General features: G+C 38.3%; 1 protein-coding gene across 3 annotated transcripts in view; it reads left to right on the forward strand.

The window, feature by feature from the left end:
* NETO1 (neuropilin and tolloid like 1) overlaps positions 1-16701 on the forward strand; it is a 102360-nt gene extending 85659 nt beyond the window's left edge. The window contains exons 5-9 of one of the 3 annotated variants that reach the window (XR_003902513.1): positions 6665-6778; positions 12915-13473; positions 14452-14525; positions 15262-15308; positions 15409-16701. Coding sequence is in view for 2 of the 3 variants with exons in the window: in XM_029922169.1 (XP_029778029.1) it covers positions 6665-6778; positions 12915-13473; positions 14452-14512 (734 nt within the window). In the remaining variant the exon portion in view is untranslated. The remainder of the gene's footprint in view (positions 1-6664; positions 6779-12914; positions 13474-14451; positions 14526-15261; positions 15309-15408) is intronic. The other 2 variants (XM_029922169.1, XM_029922170.1) reach the window with 2 other exon arrangements.
* Positions 16702-20025: the final 3324 nt, after the last annotated feature.

A 20025-nucleotide genomic window follows, 5' to 3' on the forward strand; every position in this document is an offset into this window, starting at 1 on the left:
CTTCCTGTAAAGTAGTACAAACTCTTGTTAAAATCTGCATCTGGCATTTTATTTAATACGCATACAATTTATTTTCAGTTTCTTTTCAAGAATTAAACTTCACTGGGCATGGGTAAAACAAAGGAATATACACCCCGAGATCTAATACTAACTTAGCAAGTCTCAGTTTCAGGAAAGTCCTGAACATATCTTAGAAAAGTGTCTCATAAACTTGAAAAAATGGGGGGCCTGGTGGGTGGCTGAGTTGGCTGAGTGTCCACTCTTCATTTAGGGTCATGATCTCACGCTTTCATGAGTTCAAGCCCCGCCTTGGGCTCTGCACTGAGAATGTGAAACCTGCTTAGATTCTCTGTCTCCCTCTCTTCCTTCTCTTCCCATGCTTGCTCTCTCTCTCTCTCTCTCTCTCTCTCTCTCTCTCTCTCTCTCTCTCCATATAAATACATAAACTGAAAAACAAAAAAGAAAGGTGTCTTTATTGTGCAGTTGCCTATAAACGGTGGAGACTTTTCATAGACTTACTTTTTCCCCCTTTTTATATGTAAATATTACAGCAACATAGAATCAAAGAGCTTGGAGCTTCAGGTTTGTGGTATGTTAGTGACTTTGTTTTTCCATTTAAATACATTACTGAATTCATATAATTGCTTTTGAGAGAGAAAGGGGAAAGACACCTTCATCTCTGCAGGTTGTGAAGTTCATTATTTGAATTACTATCCTTATGTTACTTAACGTAATATTAGAAATTAGTTGAAGCCCCATTTTGACTTATGGGGGGTGTCCACGGAGCACTCGGAATGGGGTGTTTGTACATGAATGATGGATGTTGGAGAAGATACTAGCCTGGAGAAAGATATGCTAGGGAAACTGCGAAGAGAAATGCTCCCCAGACACTCTGAGTGAGTGATGGTTCCTGACGCACTACTTTATTTCCAAGTCTCTCACAAGTGGGTGTGAGCCGGGCTGGCACCACGCTGGCACCAACGGCCATGGCAGTCAGGGTCCATGTGCTCTGCCCAGTCGGGTCCCAGGAGGAGCCGATTGTTACATATTTTAAATATTACCCCTACATGTAATAGCTTATAGATCTGTGTGCTACCACCCATTTAATTAAATTCTTTCTCTTACGACGTTGTATTCAGTAAAGAACAGCTATGCTTCTTTTGTTACACAAGGTAAACACGTCTGGGTACATCTCCTCTGTCCAGACTCTATTTAGTGCATGCTATTAGATATGAAATCTGACCTCCATTCTTTCCAGCCTGCATTCTCATTTGGTGTTGACGAGAGATCCGTGAATGACTGTCCTCACGATGTTCTTAACATTCTATGTTTTGTTCGTTGATTTAAATTTGTTTTAATGTTTTATTTATTTTTGAGACAGAGAGATGCAGAGCCTGAGTGGGGAGGGGCAGAGAGAGAGGGAGACACAGACTCCGAAGCAGGCTCCAGGCTCTGAGCTGTCAGCGCAGAGCCCCACGCAGGGCTCGAAGCCAAGAACGTGAGATCATGACCTGAGCCGAAGTCGGAGGCTTAACCGACTGAGCCACCCAGGTGCCCCATGTTCGTTGATTTAATTTTGGGTAATTACCATCGCAATTCAAGAACAGCTAACGTGTTTATTCTATACCGTTGGACAACAGCGGTTACAGTTTTTAAAGATTGGTCACATTTAGATCTCCCAGCTGTGTGGGGTAGTTAAGATTTGTGCCCCTTCCCAAGTAGATGTAACTGAAACGGGGGGGGGGTTGGTAAGGCACATTTGCTCGAGTTCACACACCGCGGAAATGATGGATCTGGGTTTCAGTCTCAGACATTGTGAACCCACGGCCGAAGTGCGATGCTCACCTTCCGGAGGGGCTCACACTTACAGCTCTAGTGCTTGCACACCCATAAGTGGCACTACCCTAAGTTCTGTGCATTGTTAAATCACTTAGCTAAGTATTATACTTATCCCGATTTTACAGATGTGATAACTGAGTCTTTCCTTAGGGATCATCACTCTTTGCATCCAAGACCCAGCTCTGCCCACAGTAGTATTGTCAGGACTCTTCCATCCCAAGATGAAATGTCTGCAGAACACATGCAAAGCTTCATCTAACGTGCAGTCTCCTACAGAGCCTTGTCCGAATATGTCTGTTTTGGGGCAGGAGGGAGGAGGGAACAGTGAGATAAGACTCATTTTTCAGTGTTAGAATATCCATTCTATGTTACCTGAGTGATTTAAACCAAGAGCAACATTCACGACGTTCTTTTGGCTGACGAGACTATTTCACTACTTTCAGTTTCTGTCTTTTACTTTTCTTACGAAGAAATACTCAGCATAGCATCTGGGTAATCAAATGGTGGCGTTCCCTAAACCCTTCCACCGAAGTGAGTTGGAAAGACCTGCGGTCATCATATCGAAGTGCACTTTAAAAGTCGTTCCGAGACAAAAAGCCATGAAAATAGTTCCTTCCGTGTCATTTTGCAAAGCCAATATGAAGCTGAGTTTGCTGTTCTGATAACAACAGAAAACCTCCTTCCAGAAATAAGTAGACTCTCTTGATCACGGGACACACATGTGTGAGATAACGTGAGCATCGTTTCCTTGGCTGCCACGTTTGTGTGAGGAAATCCTATCCTTCAGTTGAGCTTCTTCCAGATAATTTTAGGAAAGAAGGAAGTTGGTTTTGAAGAGGCAAGAGCTTTTGACAATGTACATTGAAGTTTGAAGCAGAACAAGTCCTCTGCTCACTGGGAGAATGTGTCTTAGTCAGCATCCGTAGGAGAGCCAAGGCAGGGATGCTGAGATACAGTCTCTGAAAACATTGCCTATCAGAGCGCACTGGAAGACCGTACAAGGCGTGGATGGTTAGCTCTCCACTAGTCGATGCACCTGTTGCCCCCTTCCTCCTTCTGGGATACTCAGGTAGCACCCCGGCTGGAGTTAACCTTTTGCTCAGGAATACTAATCAATTAAACCTATCTGTTGACTATTTCCCATAAACCTAGAAACGTTAAACCATATAAAAGATTAAAAATGAAAAATTTTCAAAGGCATTGCCCTTCATCTAACATGTGGGGAAAGATGATAAGCATATGCTAAATGCTAGGCACTGTTTAAAATCATAAGTATAATAGGATTTAAGAAAAAGATAATTTTCTTGGTAGCTTGGAATAATATTTCAAAACTGTAGAGATAATATAGTACAGATATGATTTGGGTAACGGAATGGAGAAAGGATAGTCCAGGACAGAGAGAGAGAGAGAGAGAAGGAGCCATGTTTGGCCATGGAGCCGCAGACAACAGGAGTGTGCTGAGGGTCATGGGAAATAAGGTTGGTATCCAGATGTGTCCAGGCATCTTGAAAACACAATAAGAACGTACCTTACTCGGGAGGCAGGAAGGTTCCATTTTATCTTTAAAGCAGGACATAGAAATAAGAAATAAGAATCTTTAATGAACCATTGCATATCTGCATTTATCTTTTTAAGCTAACTTACTTAGTTTGAGCGAGGAGGGAGGGGCCAGGTGGGAGGGAAAGAATCCCAAACAGGCTCTGCACTGGCAGTGCGGAGCCGGACTCAGAGCTCGAACTCACCAACTGTCAAATCATGACCTGAGCTGAAACAGTCAGATGCTTAACTGACTGAGCCACCCAGGCACCCCGCAAATCTGTATTTATATGAGAGAATATTCAGACATATGCTAGCAAGAAGACTCAGAAGCCACTATCTTTTATTTTTGCTGTTGTCTATGAAACAAAATTTTTGTTCGAGGAGTACAAGTTGTGATGCATTTGTTTCTTAGCCACCGCAAGATTGGCTTTTTTTTATCTTTGTTGTTTGCACAGCAATCCTGTAAATACTGACAAAATTAAGAAAGAAAAGATGGACTAGTACCTGCAATAATAATTAAAAAGCGAGATGATCCCAGTTAACTGGCACCTTTGCCTTATCATTGGATGTAAGGAAGTGTGTCAGGAATGTGACTTACTGGCAGTCCTGGCTTACCTGTCACATTACCAGTTAAATCGCCAGTATTTAATGATAACTGATACCGGCACATGGATTTGTAGTTTATAAAACACGTTCACGTCTACGGAACAGCTGAACTAAAACCAAAATCACGTGTGGAGAATTTGGAGCTCACGTTGTGGTGCTCTTACCAGGATTCTATTGCACTTTGTTCAATTACAGAATGCAGAGTCACTTTTATTCACATACTTAAAATTGCCAAAGCTAATGCCTCCTACTTAACAGTAATTGGAGTAATTTTTCCAACTCATCCTGGAAGGGCAGTAGGTATTTACGCTCTCTTAAAAGTATTCTTTACTTGATGGATAACTTTGTTTTCTTTTTTTAAGTTTATTTATTTATTTTGAGAGTAGTGGAGGGGCAGAGAGAGAGAGAGGGAGAGAGAAAATCCCAAGCAGGCTCTGCACTGACAGCGCAGAACCCGACATGGGGCTCGAACTCACGAAGAACCATGAGAGGATGACCTGAGCCAACATCAAAAGCGGGATGCTCAACCAACTGAGTCACCCGGGCGCCCCGATAACTATATTTTCAGAACCACCGCAGTCTCTTAGGACGTGCAAATTTTTTATGGTTTTTTTTTTTTTTTTTTTACTAAAGCATTTTGCAGCCACTCCATTTGCAGAAAACTCCCTTGTTCTGTGTACACAATTTGACAACATTCATTATCTGCTTAACAGACCATATCTGCTCTGCAAGAGCCATTATGGTTGACTGAAGAAATTTAAATTTAGCTCCTCACTAAAGAGCAGATTTTTGCAATAATATATCAGATCATTAAGGTTTATATTGTAAAAGGCTCATGTGATGTTTAACAAATCACTAGCCTGTATTAATCATGACACTTTCTTTTCAAATTGACTACTACGTATTTTCTACCTTTTAATGCATTTTTTCCCCAAAAGGACTATTGCACCTTTTTAAATCTTTAGCCAGACGTTAAGACCATGAAGTCAAACCCAAGCCAAGGAAAGAAGGAACCGTTCTTCTGGGAAGCAGGGAAGGAGAAGGATGTAGAGAACCAGAAGAAATCACTTTGCTTGAGTTAGCTGTATCTTTCCCATGTGTCTGATTTTCAAGATTTGAGTGGTTTGTAGTTTGTTTTTTGGTTTGTTCTTGTTTTGGTTAGGATTTCTCTCGAGGTATTAAAATATACTAAGTTGCCTTATGCAAATTATTTGCCTGACACTTTTGGTGAATATAGCAAATGAACTTAAAAAAGGTAATTTTCTAAAATACCTGTTGATGTATAGTCTTGAATGTGAAAAAGCCATTAAACCATGACTGTGGCATTTAGACAGTACTGATCATTATAAATCTTTACTGATTGGTTTTGTAACAACTGAAAATTATTTGTTTTGTATCTAATATGCTTTTCTAGGATACTCATCCTTATTTATTTATTTATTTATTTTATTATGTCTTTTTTTTTCTTTTGAGAGAGAGAAGAGAGTGAGTGGGGGAGGGGCAGAGAGAGAGGGAGACACAGAATCTGAAGCAGGCTCCAGGCTCTGAGCTGTTAGCACAGAGCCCAACACAGGGCTTGAACCCTCAGACTAAGAGATCATGACCTGAGCCGAAGTCGGCTGCTTAACCAACTTAGCCACCCAGGTGCCCCTAGGATCCTCATCCTTAAAAGGATCTTAAAACAATTACTGGACAAAAGAAAATGAAACACTAAAGTTACATTTTATAAGATATGTGGGATTATTATGAACTTAAAAACAAAAGTTGACTTGAAAGCACAGTCAGTGAACTATAATTCCTAATGCATTATTACTCTAGAGACTGATTGTTCTAAATACTCTATTACTCTGATAGAGAAAGAAATGTATTTTCCTTATATTGAAGTCCTATCTAATGTTATACTTTGCTACATTAAACTTGTATTATTTCTCATATCTTTGTATTATATACTTTCTGGGCATTCTTACTTTACCTCTCAGCACCCAAAATGAGCATCGTAATCTGGAGATCATGCACCACTGTACATAAAGCTATGAGAATGTGTGAAATACATGAAAGTAGGTTAATTTCATCACCATGTACATGGTGATGGGAATAATGTATTTTTTCCTATGTTGTTCAGTATAAATTTTCTCTTGTTCTGAATTTCTATGACATTCTTTGTCTTGTTCATATGCCGAAATAATGCAATAGAGATTTAATATATACTTTCTTCATTAGTATTTTGTAAGCATAGACTTCACAAAATTATTTCAGTATTAATTAAATTAATTAAGACATTTTGCATAGTACAACTACATTTGTACATACAGAATTCCAATGTGAATCATAACATTCTGCATGCAGTAGGCACTTAATTTTTGTCAAATGAATGAACCAAGTAAAAAAAGAAGAATTCATGTAGATAATGTGCTTCATTGTTATGACAAAAACCCTCCTGCACTGGTTTTATAAGCTAATAAGCACATGTGGGGAAGTGCCAGCTCTGTTCCCAACACATGAAATAATGGCCATGATGAAAGCACCTGAGAACAGAATGCCAGTGTTGGATCATTTATCTCAATTTGATGGCAAACCATCATCCTCATCTTTTTGTTTTTAGATTTGTATTCTGAGTGGTTGACTACTGAATCACAGTTGTAACTTTTTTCCTTGTTTTTCTTTTCCTTCTTATTTTTAGCTCCCTGTGAAGGCAATACATTCTTCTGTCATAGTAACATGTGTATTAACAATACACTGGTCTGCAATGGCCTCCAGAACTGTGTGTATCCTTGGGACGAAAATCATTGTAAAGGTAATGATCGGTTCCTAAAATTTGCAAAATTCCCCTGCCTGTCGAGTGGGAAGAAGTATATTACAATGTTTGGTTGTATCAGACTTAAAAATGGGCTGTCTGTGGACTGTTTCAAGCTTCGTGTATATTTGATCATTCATTTGTAAACCTTACTCTTTGCTTACTCATCAGAAGTTTCCACATTCATTAATGCATAGTAGAGTATCCTTAATACATGTATGCTCATTAAAGGCATCTTAGTAGAGCCTGTGGGGCCATGGGGAGGACAGGAAGCATCTAGTGTGTGTATTTTTCCTATCAGACCTGGTGCCCTTCATCTCTGCCTGCACCTCTCCCTTCTTCCAATATCTTCATCGGATAGTGTGCACATACGCTAGAAGTCAAGTGCGTTAAAGGAACATTGGTGTTTTCAGGTATTCCCAGCCACTTAGCTCGACTTCCAATTTTGCTACCAAAATGCTTTTCTTCCTTTCCAATGAAAATACCGTGCAGTCCCCCAACTCCCCTCTCTAGCCCATGGACAAAGATCTGCTTATGTAGATAGCAATCCTCAGCTTGGTTATGAACGTTGCGTGTTTTAATTAAGTTGAAAATGCCAGGTATATTCTTTTATTCACATTCAATATTAACAGATTTGCAAAGATAAAGGAATAGGCAATTAGCTCTCTCACGTTCAAAGTCCAGTATTATCATTAAACCGTCTTGTGTGGACAGAAGCACACAGCATCACCACCGTAGCCATGGTTGACACAGTTCATGAGACAGGCAAACCCAGCCTCAATTACTTTGATGGTAGGAGTAGATGATTATTCATGGAGGCACTTCTGAATGGATGGATAGGAAATTAAGTGATTTGTTCAGCAGAATCTTAAATCGGCATTATTAATGACTGGTAGTCATAAGCTTTGATTGGTTCCCACATGTCTAAGGACTATCTTACATGAGAGCAGATGGAAGGGAATGTGAATGGATATGCGTTATGAGCCTTCAAGTTCATCTTCTCCAGGTGCCAAAACCACTAGTTTGATTTCTAATTCTTTCTCTTTTGAGAGGGGAACACACTTTACAGGTTCCATTGTTGTTACAGGATCATCTCAGTGACACAGCTCCAGACCACCACTATGAAGCAATCTAAACATTTTTTTGGTTTACTAGTGCATATGAAAGTTGTTTGCACTATTCTGTAATCCATTAAGTGTGCAAAAGCGGTATATCTGTAAAAACAATGTCCATACCTTAATATTAAAAATACTTTATTGCTAAACAGTGCTAGCCAACATCAATCCTTTCAGCAAGTCAAAATCTCTGGTCACAGATCACCATAACAAATAGAATAATAATGAAAAAGTTTGGAATTTCGGATGAACTATCAAAATGTGACATAGGCACAAAGTGAGCAAATGCTATTGAGAAAACTGTGCTGATAGGCTCAATGCAGGGTTGCCACAGACCTTCAGTTTAAAAAAAAACCAACACAATATCTGTGAAGGATGATATGATGAAGTGTAATAAAATGCAGTATGCCTGTAATTTACTGGAGTTCATTTCATGGACTAACATACGGTATGTTCTAAATAATGTCCCCTGTGCCCTGGACAAGGATGCATTTTGCCACCGTTAGGTGGATTGTTCTTTAGATGTAGGTTTATGGCATTGTTCAAGTCTTCCATTTCTGTTCTTATTTCCTACTGTGTTTTATTTATTTTTCGAAAAGTCTCTGACGATTATGGTTGGACTGCTTACTTCTGTAAGCTTTCATTTTATGTATTTTTGAGTTTAGTTGTTGGATCCATATGTGTTTAAAATTGTACTTTTCTGTTGGATTGACCCTTTTATCAATCATTATAAAATGATCTTGCTATTTTTAATAACTTTTTGCTTTAAGGTATTCTGTCTGTTAGGCACATCCACTCTAGATCTCTTATAAATACATTGTATTGCAACCTTTTCCATCCTTTTGATTTCAGTCCATCTATGTCTTTGAATATAAAGTATGTCTCCTATAGACGGGGTATAATAGCATCTCATTTTTGATCCATTCTGACAATACCTGTCTTTCCACTGGATTGTTTAACTGACTCATTTAAAGCTGGTGTTGGTACATGGTTGGATTGACATCAGCCATTTTACCTTCTGTCCCTTTCTGTGTCCCATTAGTTTTTGTTCCTCTTTTCTTCTTTATTGGTCTCTTCTATCCTGAGTGAATATATTCCAGTGTAACATTTGAATTCCTTTGGTGATTTTTAATGTATTTATGGAGATATTTTCTTAGTGGTTATTTTAGGGGTTACAACATACAGCCTAACTTCTCACAATATAGTTCAAGTTTATACTAATTTAATCCTTGTGATATTATCTTTATATAGCTCTGTTCTCTCTTCCTTTTTACCTATTAGAGTTGTACATATTATTTTTATGTATGTTACAAATCAAAGAATCCATCACTGTTACTACTTTGTATATATTTTAGAGCAAATATGTATTCATATAATTCATTATATAACCCTTCCTTACCACTTCTGATTCTTTTCCTTTGTTTTTTGTGAATTCACATTACCATCTGGTAACACTTCCTTATTCTAGGACAGTTTTGCTCCTACTAAACTCACTTGTACTATTAATACCGAATATATTACAAGTTAAAGGCCCAATAGTATTTTATACATATGATAATACTTTTAAAAGTTAAAGGATGAAGGCAGAATATATATTCATCTATCCTGTCCTTGGTAGTCACGTATATGATTGCCTTTATTGGCAATATTTATTTGCCTGTTTAATTCACTCTCCACTTGCTTTTCTCATGTGGGTTTGAATTACTGTCTGGATTCACTTGGTTTCAACCCCAAGAATTTTCTTTAATATTTCCTTTAAGGCAGTTCTTTCAGCAATAAATTATGCTTATTTCTGTTTACCTGGAGATGTCTATTTTCATCTCTATTTTTGAACGTTAGTCATGCTGGATATTAAATTTGTTCAACAGTTTTTGTTTTGTTTTGTTTTGCTTTGCTTTTTGCCTGCAGCATTTTAAATATGTCAACCCTCTGCTTTCTAGCCTCCGAAATTTCTGATGATGAGTCACCTGTTACTCTGACCGGGATTTCTTTCTGTGTGATGAGTTATGTCCCCCTTGCTGCTTTCAAGATTCTCTGTTTCAACATATTTAATCTTATACGTCAGAGTGGGGGTATCATTTCATTTATCTTGCTTGGAATTTGTTGAAATCCTTGAATGTGGATTTGTTTATCAAATTCGGGAAGTTCTCACCCTTTAGGTATCTGACTATAGACCTGTTACTTTCTTTCTCTCCTACTTTACAATCATCCCATGACGTTAATGCCATTGAGGGTTTGCCTCATTTTTCTGAGGCCCTGCTCACTTTCCTACAGCCATTTTTCTCCGTCTCTTCCGATTGCATAATATTCCTTCATCTATCTGCCGGTTTGCTGGTCTTTTCCTCCTCCAGCTGAAATGTGCTGCTGAGTCACTCAAATGAAGTTTGGACCGCGACCATGCTGCTCAACTCTAGATTTTTCACATTTTTCCTTTTTATAATTTCTGGATTTTTTAAATTTTTTAATGTTTATTTATTTTCAAGAAAGAGAGAGAGAGAGAGACAGAGAGTGAGCAGGAAAATGGGGCAGAGAGAGGTAGACACAGAATCTGAAGCAGGTTCCAGGCTCTGGCCTGTCAGCAAAGAGCCTGACACAGGGCTCGAACTCACAAACCACAACTTCATGACCTGAGCCAAAGTCAGATGCTCAACCGACTGAGCCACCCAAGCATCCCTGATAATTTCTGTTTCTTCATTGCTCTTCTTCATATGATGAGGCTTTATCCTCATATTTTTCTTTATCCTCTTTAACCATTGTTTCCTTTAGTTCCTCCAACATATTTTATAACAGCTGCTTTGCAATCATTGTCTTGATGTCTGCCAACTCTGTCTGGCCCTTTCTAAGGCTTTTTTATCCCCATGTATGAATTACATTTTTCTGTTTCTTTACATGCCTTGTGATATTTTGTTGAAAACTTCATGTTAGGGGTGCTGGGGTGGCTTAGTGGGTTAAGCGTCTGACCTCAGCTCAGGTCATGATCTCACAGTTTGTGGGTTCGAGCCCTGTGTCAGGGTCTGTGCTGATGTCAGCTCAGAGCCTGGAGTCTGCTTCAGATTCTGTGTCTCCCTCTCTTTCCGCTGCTCTCCCACTTACTCTCTCTCTCTCTCTCTCTCTCTCTCTTTCTTAAAAATAATTAAACACTGATTGAAGCACTGGGTGTTATATGGAAACCAATTTGACAATAAACTATTTAAAAATGTTAAGTCACCACAAAAAAATGATTAAACATTAAAAACATAAAAGAAATAAAAGAAAAGAAAAAAGAAAACTTCATGTTAAATAATGTACTGTACAATTCTGGACCCTGATTCCTCCCTCCCCTGACTGCTGCCACTGTTTTCTTGTTTACGTGTTTGTCGCGTAGACTTGGCCGGCCTATTTTAGTGATGTGTGTCCCTGAACTGCTGCATGGAGACCATGCTGCAGTCTTAGACAGTCGTGGTGTCTTAGGCGGCACATGGTCCCTGTGCTGTCTATGTACCTTGTTGGGGTCACACCCAACGCTCAGGGTCAGTCCCTGAGCGCCAAGGGATTGCTCTGTGACTTTGGACAGTTCCCAGGAGTATCCATTGTTCTGAGGCCTGATCCAATTCAATTCTATTCGTGGAGTTGGTCTTTGAGTTTAGCCTTTACGATTCATTCTAAATCATCAGTTATTTTCCTGACATTTTCTGTTAAACATCGGCCTGTTCTCGGGTCTGGCCGGCTGCTACTGGAGGGCTTGAGAGTGTCCTCTTAACTGCTCACCAGAAAATGTCTCCTGTCTTTGAGATCCTTAGGCTTGAACTTCTCCACGCTGTTCCAAAAATATGTAACTTTCTTGGGGGAAAGCGATGATGCTCTCTGTTCTTGACCTACCTCTCTTAGTGGGCAAGAAGTCTGCATTACTGCTCTGAGCGATGAAGGGAGGCGGGGGCAGTGACCCACTTTTCTTGGAGTCGCCGCCCTTCTTTATGAATAGGGACTGCATGGGGGAGGGGGGTACCCTCTGGTCTCTCAGCTTGCCTCTCCAGGCCGACAGATTCTATGAGCGAGCTTGGGCAAGTGTGATCAGAGAGGAGCATTCTCAGCCTGCTGCCCCTGCTGGGGGCCTTCCGTCCTACCAACAGGGGCTGCTAACTCAGCCTCTCCTGCCTGGGATAGAGTACCTGCACTTTGCCTTCAGGGGGGTGGCGAGAAATGCTAGTGGCTTGCTTCTTCCAGGGAGGTCCCGTAGCTCTAGAAGGGAGGGTCTGTGCTGTTGTCTGAACCCTCCCCAAATAAGTGTCCATCGTGGTGAATTGGGGTGCGGTTGGGAGAAATGAGTTTAAAGGCCAGACTCTCGCTGTTCTTAATGAAACTTAGTAAATTTTCTTGAATAGATGGACTTCCCTTTGCTGTCTCCATTAGGATAATTTCCAGAAACTATCCATCTATCACCTATCTATCTACCCATCATCTATCTATCTACCTATCTATATTTAAATCGCTTTTACCAGTTATGTTTGTTTCACTGGGGGAAAAGCCCACAGAAGACATCATGCACCCTTCCGGAAGTGTCTGTCATGACATTTAATTACCTTTTGGTGTCAGCCTAGTGTTGTTATTTTGAGTTCAATTATCCATGTCAAGAATACATTCGAAATAATATGGATAAGTTTGTGTGCCCACTAGTGGAACAGTTTGGGATGTTTCCTTACACCAATGAGAAGGAAAATAAGTAATTTACTGTCTTTAACATTACTAATCCATTCCCAAATGTCACACTAAGGGCCTTCTAAGACCTTCTCCACACCTACATTTATGTTGAAGATAGGGATGCTGGGCAGTGGGAGGTCAGTCTCTAAGGCGGAAGACAGGGCCCTTATGAAAAGTGAAGCCTTGTGTTTATTTCTAAAGACTTGTTCGCATCGCTTTAAGCCTGTAAGAGTTCCATGCTGCACTTCTTATTAAAGTTCTCCCTATGCGCTTTGACTACCATATTAATACGCGGTGGATTGTTTCTTGTTTTGTTTGTTGTTTTCACTCTCCCCAACCTGTAGAGAAGAGAAAAACCAGCCTGCTGGACCAGCTCACCAACACCAGTGGGACTGTCATTGGCGTGACTTCCTGCATTGTGATCATCCTTATTATCATTTCTGTCATTGTGCAGATCAAACAGCCTCGTAAAAAATATGTCCAAAGGAAAGCGGACTTTGACCAGACAGTTTTCCAGGAGGTGTTTGAGCCTCCCCATTATGAGTTATGCACTCTGAGAGGGACAGGAGCTACCGCTGACTTTGCAGATGTGGCAGACGACTTTGAGAACTACCACAAACTGCGGAGATCCTCTTCCAAATGCGTCCATGACCACCACTGTGGGTCCCAAGTGTCCAGTACAAAGGGCAGCCGCAGTAACCTCAGCACAAGAGATGCCTCTGTCTTGACAGAGATGCCCCCCCAGCCCATCAAACCCCTCATCCCACCCACGAACAGAAGAAACATCCTAGTCATGAAACACACCTACTCACAGGATGCCGCGGATGCCTGTGACATCGACGAGATCGAGGAGGTGCCCACGACGAGCCACAGGCTGTCCCGACACGACAAAGCTGTGCAGCGGTCAGTATCCGTAGATTTTTTGATGACAACTATAACCTGAGGACCGAAATGCCTCCAAGAGTATTGTGGTCTAGCTGGTCCGCATATTTCACTTTCTCTTTTTATTAAGGATTCAAACCGTAGTATCTTGATTTTTCTCCTCTACTTTTCCCTTTCCAGTGCTATTCATATCCTTCCTAAACCGTGTTGATGTACATACGTGTCTGTGTGTAAGCACACACAGACCAAAGATGTTTCACTTATTTCCACACATACCTGCATCTATTTCTACACAGATTATGGTTTAGTTTCGATCATAAATACATCCTGCTAATTTGCTTCCACATAGTCATAATTGTGGCTCTCATCAACATTTAACATATTTTCAGATATGAAATAATATGTGGAAGTAATTGCCTTACCAAGATGGTTAAGCCATCTTGTTGAATAATTTTAATGTAAAAAAGTATTTTGCAATATAACGTATTTTATTTTTTGTATGAAAATGAAAATACTGATATCCCTTTTTTCTACACATCACATAATACTTTCGTTACAAATTGCACAGAATAGTGTGGTATGCTAAAATACAAAACATTTCTATCTAAATGTAGGAAAAAATAGTAACATTTGATTCATTTTCCTTTTAACAGAAAGGTACTATTATCTGTATTGAATTATTAGCCATAAAAACAGTAAAAATTTTGAGGAAAAAATTAATTTAGAAAAAAAATCTATTTTAAATCCCCCAGTCCAAAATACATGTTTTATTTTGCATGTTTATTTTCATTTGGTTTGTTTTATAAATGTACATACTTTCTCAATTCTTTATTCACCCTCAAAACCTTAGTTGATTTAATATTTTTGCATGCTGATGGAAAAAAAATTATTTCCACAGTTTTATGAATTTTTAGGAATGCTTTTAACTAAATATTTGTATGAATATTTATTTTTTGCACAAATATGACTTTGTTGAATGAAATAGCCGTAACATTCCAGGTTCTGCCTCATTGGGTCTCTAAGCAAACACGAATCTGAATACAACACAACTAGGGTCTAAAAGAAAATTCAAGGTAAGCAAACGCCCTTGGTTCTTTCTCCCACCTTGTATTCTGTTTTGTTTTGTTTTGTTGCAGTTGTCTTGTTGATTTTTTAGGGATTGTGCTCTTTATTCATAATTTTCGAGATGTATGTTTCACAATATTTCGTAACCAGAAATTTACTGGGCTCAATGCTGATGGAGTGGTGACTTTTCATATACCTGCCTTTCAAGTCACCCTTCCTCTTCTTCCCATCAAGCATTGTGCTACAGTGTTATTAAAAGGGATGTTACATTAGAAAGTTAAATTTCACATGTTCTAAAGTAAAATTCCAAAGCCTCATAAACTCTTTTTAAAAAAATCAGAAGAAATGCAATTTTTTCATCATAAAAATAATTGAGTGTTGTCTCAATATAACTGGAGTCAGTATCTAAGATGATTCCCTTACTGATTTCATCTGGCAGCATTCTACTCAGACTCATACACTACGTATTTGGTGGTACTTGTACAATGTGTGCACTCTTATTTTTGCATGAATACATAGCTTCTTTCACCCAAATTAAATGCAGCATGTTATGTCAAAATCTTTGAAATCAAATTTTATGATACAAAGTTTGAATGCTTAGCAACGTAAAATGTTCCATGAGGACTAGTGTGGTCTCTGTGCGCATCTATTTTGTGATCAAATATCATTGCAGCTTTACCTTTAGCACTTGATAAAGTATGTCTGTCTTAGACTAATCCGTCTCCAATTAAATTTGCTTGACAGCGAAACTCTTCAAAACACTTCCAGCCAATCAACTGTTCTTGAATTAGGTGAATGCATTTCCATGCTCTATAGTACCTTGATAAAACTGGTGTGTTTGTATGCATTTTTTCATTGGGAGAAAATGTTTTAACTGTGTTTTATTTTCAGAGAAGAACTATTTATACAAACATGGGGACTGTGAAAAGAAAATTCTATAGTGAATTGTGAAAAGTGGACATATTTCTAAATTCATTCCACTGCCTTTATCCAAACTTAAGAATTACAGACATTTGTTTATTCCTCCGGCAAGACATCCCTGCTGCACAATGATACGTTCATTTCGTAATTTGGTTGCTGGCCACCAAGTGCTCCTTAGTTTCTAAATACATTCTGAGATTTACTGGAAACTTGAAGAAGAAATTAGTTCCTGATTAAGACTATCCCAATTTTTATTTTTACTGTTAGTTTCACTCTGTTTCCATGTTGTTGTATGTCCTTGTTATATGATTGTACGTTGTGTGGTATGTGAAAAATATGATTTTGGATGACCTTTGTGTTCCATGTGCATTGTTTTCATTACATAGACTGCTTGAGAATAGTGCGCTCCTGAGGGATTTTGAACGTGCTACTGTTAAGAAGTGAAAGTATGGACCATGGGAGCACCAGCTAGAGGTTTTGTGGACTATCACCGTCGGTTACTGTATTTTGATTAAATGCAGCCGAAAGTCTTGAGTAAAAATAACTAGATTGCAATAAGAAACACCTCATTTTTTTTCTTGGTCTTTCCCAAATTCCCCCCAATTTCCTTTTTGTTTTGTATCAAAGGAAGATGCTAAGTTTCAGAAATCATTTTTGAAATCAGGTATTTCACTATTCATACCCTTGCAATAGAAATGTTTTTGGATGAAGCACTTAGCAATATGACTGAATCGACAGTGTGAGAAACTACCCTGCATGTCACTACTGGATATTTGAGTTGGGAAAATACCCTTTTTATTAGACACATTGTAAAAAGCATGCATCCTCCAATACTGCTGTTATACTTCCATTTCTTTGTGTCATATGCTTGCTACTTGTAACTTTTGATATAAAGATATATAAAAAATGTATAATAATTTCCTAACTTGAGTTAAGAAGAATGTTTTCTTCTATTAGAGTGATGAAAAAGAACCCAAACACCTGACTTACATGAGTGCACACTTTATATCAACTCTTTCTACCTGTTAGGCTATAGGATGTCTTTTAGTATTGAGGCTTACTTCTCTAAAATTTGATCTCGAAAATTTTATGGAATATGTTCTCCTTTTAGAATAGGAAAATCTTTTTAAGTGCTTTAAAACCACAGGTCCTCCCATGCCCCACATTACACCATTCTGAGTTGCTCTCATACTGAGGCACATAAATACTACCTGAGGCTTACTAATCATGTGTTTAATATAAATAAAGTAAAACCAGATGATATATTTACTTGCTGTTGAATTATATACACTCTATAAACTTGGATTTAGTGAATGGGTACTTTTTAATTATCAAATGTGCATTCTTAGAAAATAAACGTTAAAAATCAGAATTACTATCAATCTGCTTTCCAACATCTCCTAAACTGCTGAATTCTATAGACTTCTGTCTTTCTATAGTAAAGCAATCTAGTCCAGCACAGTTCAAAGTCTGTGACCCAAGGAGGCTTCACAGACCCATAGATGACTTACTTGCATACATCCCTATTAGGAATTCAATTTTCATATATGTTGGAAAAACAATTAAATGGGAAAGAAAATAAAAGTTTTTGATTGAAATATTAAAGAAGTATCATAGCAATTCTGAATAACCTATATTGAAAAAAAGTCAGTACACATAATCATGTCCATGAATGTGATAAACTGATGAATAGAAAAGGATATTGAACATGATAAAGAAATATTATGTTTATTGTTTTGCTACATATTTTATACACAGTGTTTATGTGATAATGTAGCCTTTATTATTTGACTTGACTCATTTATTTAGTCTCATGCATCTCTTATGCCCTTTAATTTAAATGTAATTCATCCACAGATTAGTTTTGAAGGGATTAGCCATATTTGTTACTTTCTCTATTAGAAATCTTCATAGGCTCTTTACAATTTGAATGAATAATCTCAAAAAAGTATGATATATACATATGAATAATCTCAAGGTATGATTTCTACATATTCATACACACCCACATATCAAGATTTATTTCTAACAGAAAACAAAAAGAAAAAGGAAAATAAATTAAGTGAGCCACTTGCCCTGTAGCTGTCTGCAGGTAGCTCTTCCTAATCTGCAGAATGCTTCTGATCTGCTGGTTCACTGCCGAAAAGATCTTTGCACCAGAAATCTGCTGATGGAGATTAAACAACAATGAAAAGTCCAAGCACTCTAAGTCAAGTGATAAACGTGGATTTCTTACGTACATTTAAGGCACAGCAGCTCCAGGAGCAAACAGAAATATAGGTCGCCTCGGTGGTCACGCTGAAGATATTTACACGTGGTTTTGGCAAATCAGAAGAGAAGGTAGAGATGATGCTGAAACAGGGACCCAGGGGGGCGTCCTGTTGGGCCTTGGAGTAACTCTAGATGCTGGAGCGTGAGAGCGTGGGGGTCCATGGACACCCGGGAGGCCCCGGGGGGAGCGGGGCTTCTTAAAAGCCACCACTGAAATGTACCAGTATAGTAAACACTCCCGTGTACTGGCATACCAGATCTGGCACCTGAACATCAGCCTTCCAGTTCCAGCGGGAGGACCCGCTGTCGGTAAGGAATGAGAGGTTTCAAGACTCTCGAGATGTTTCAAGATGTTTCAAATCCAGTTATTTTAATAAATAATTATATTTTTTGATAAAGTGAATTCAAATATTACTTACACAAGTGCTTTATTAATTCCATAAGATGTTCTTCAAAAGCATCATTACACAGTATGCTAGTTAATTTGAAAAAGCTGTTTTCTTTTGTTTATTGCATTTTTTAATTCACCTTCAAACACCGGGAGACATATCCTGATGATATGCAACACCTGTGAAATCCCACACCCAGCCTCTTCCTTTCTCCCGAGTGCATTTCAGCTGCCTATGCGAGACGGGTGTACTGATTTGGAAATACTATTTTTGGGGGACCTGATTTTATATACGTACAATTTCTAGGCATCATGTTGCCAGGCAGACATATGTAATGTTTGATTTTCCATCAATCACTTGCATTTGATTGGACAATTAAAATGTGGCTATAAACAGAACTGTAGACCAATGTCACTGAGCTTTTAAAGGAGAACAGTTCACATTTTCTGTTTTGCATTATTTTTTCCACTAAAATATTTTAATGGGTCTGACTCCGTAAACTGTTATTCTTGGTGTTTAATAAAGTTGGGTCTTTGGCAAAAGCTGAATGAATATCCACATAAGCTGTTGTATCAACTTTTTCTATATTTTTCCTTTAGGAATTGGGGTTTTCTCAAAGTTGACAGCTTTTTAAAAAATCCCACGAATCAATTTTCCTTGACCTCAGAATCTCATCATAAATGACAAAATATGATACTCATTCCTCTTACCTTAATTAAATTAATGGCAAATAATTTATTGATGTTTTGGTGGTGAAATAAATGATAGGATTTTATGCTATTATGAAGTTTGTATATTTCAGTGATGACAATGAGTCCTGTCAGATTCCAGCTCTGAAGGGAGGTTAAATAAATAAAGGCTTTAAAATTCTCTAAATGTATATGATTTGAAAAGTGAATTTCAGTTTCTTCCTACTTTGCTGAAGCCAATTAGTTTTGGTATCATATCTACTTAGACATTCTTTCTTGTCTTTGCTTGTTTCTGCTTGTCACACTCAGGGCACAGAGGACCCCCGTCAACAAATTGTTAAATAAATGAAGAATAGAAGAATCAGGATTTGAATTTATTATAAGTCTCTTATCCCTTTAATTAATATTTCACAATCCTCTCTTAAAGCTTGAAAAAAAAGTAGCAAGATGGGGTGCCTGGGTGTCTCAGTCAGTTAAGCATCCAACTGTTGATTTTGGCTCTGGTCATGATCTCAAGGTTTTTGAGTTTGAGCCCCAGGTCGGGCTCTGTGCTGGCAGTGCAGAGCCTACTTGGGATTCTCTCTCCCTCTCTCTGCCCCTCCCCACCTGCACTGTCTTTGTCTTTCTCAAAATAAAGTAATAATTAATTTTTTAAGTAGTAAAATAAAATATATTGTAAAAGTAGCCAGAGTTGTGTTTTTATCATCTTGTTCCATAAATGTTAACATAGGTTAATCCTGATTTATTTTATTAATGAATTGTTTAAATTGTGCTGCAATCTCTTTAACTGAATAATAGCATTCAAGTAAATCTAACAGTGTCCTAGACATACCACACATAGGTGACCAGTGTCAGACACTCATCATATCTCATAATTTTTTATTGTGGCCGCTAGTTCTGTACTTCTTTGTGCATTATTAAAGAAGTAAATGCCCTCTTAATATATCCTTAATTCTTCAAAGGGAGGAAAATAAACTCTACCTGTTTCTGACTTAGTCATTTATCAGGGTCTAGGGTTGTTTCTCAAAAATGTTTTATTCCTGTACAGTCTGATTGTATAGTTTACACTGCTTTACATTCATAGTAATTGTGCAGTCAACACATGCTCTTTGTCTCCATCTCCTACAACATCTCCAAACCCTGATGCATGCAATTTTATATTGGTTCATTCTTTGAAAAGTTATTGTTTTGCTCTTTTCCTAATAGTTACAGGTATAGACACAAAATGTAGCAGTAAG

Source organism: Suricata suricatta, chromosome 14 (assembly GCF_006229205.1).
Source record: "Suricata suricatta isolate VVHF042 chromosome 14, meerkat_22Aug2017_6uvM2_HiC, whole genome shotgun sequence".
Taxonomy (NCBI): Eukaryota; Metazoa; Chordata; class Mammalia; order Carnivora; family Herpestidae; genus Suricata; species Suricata suricatta.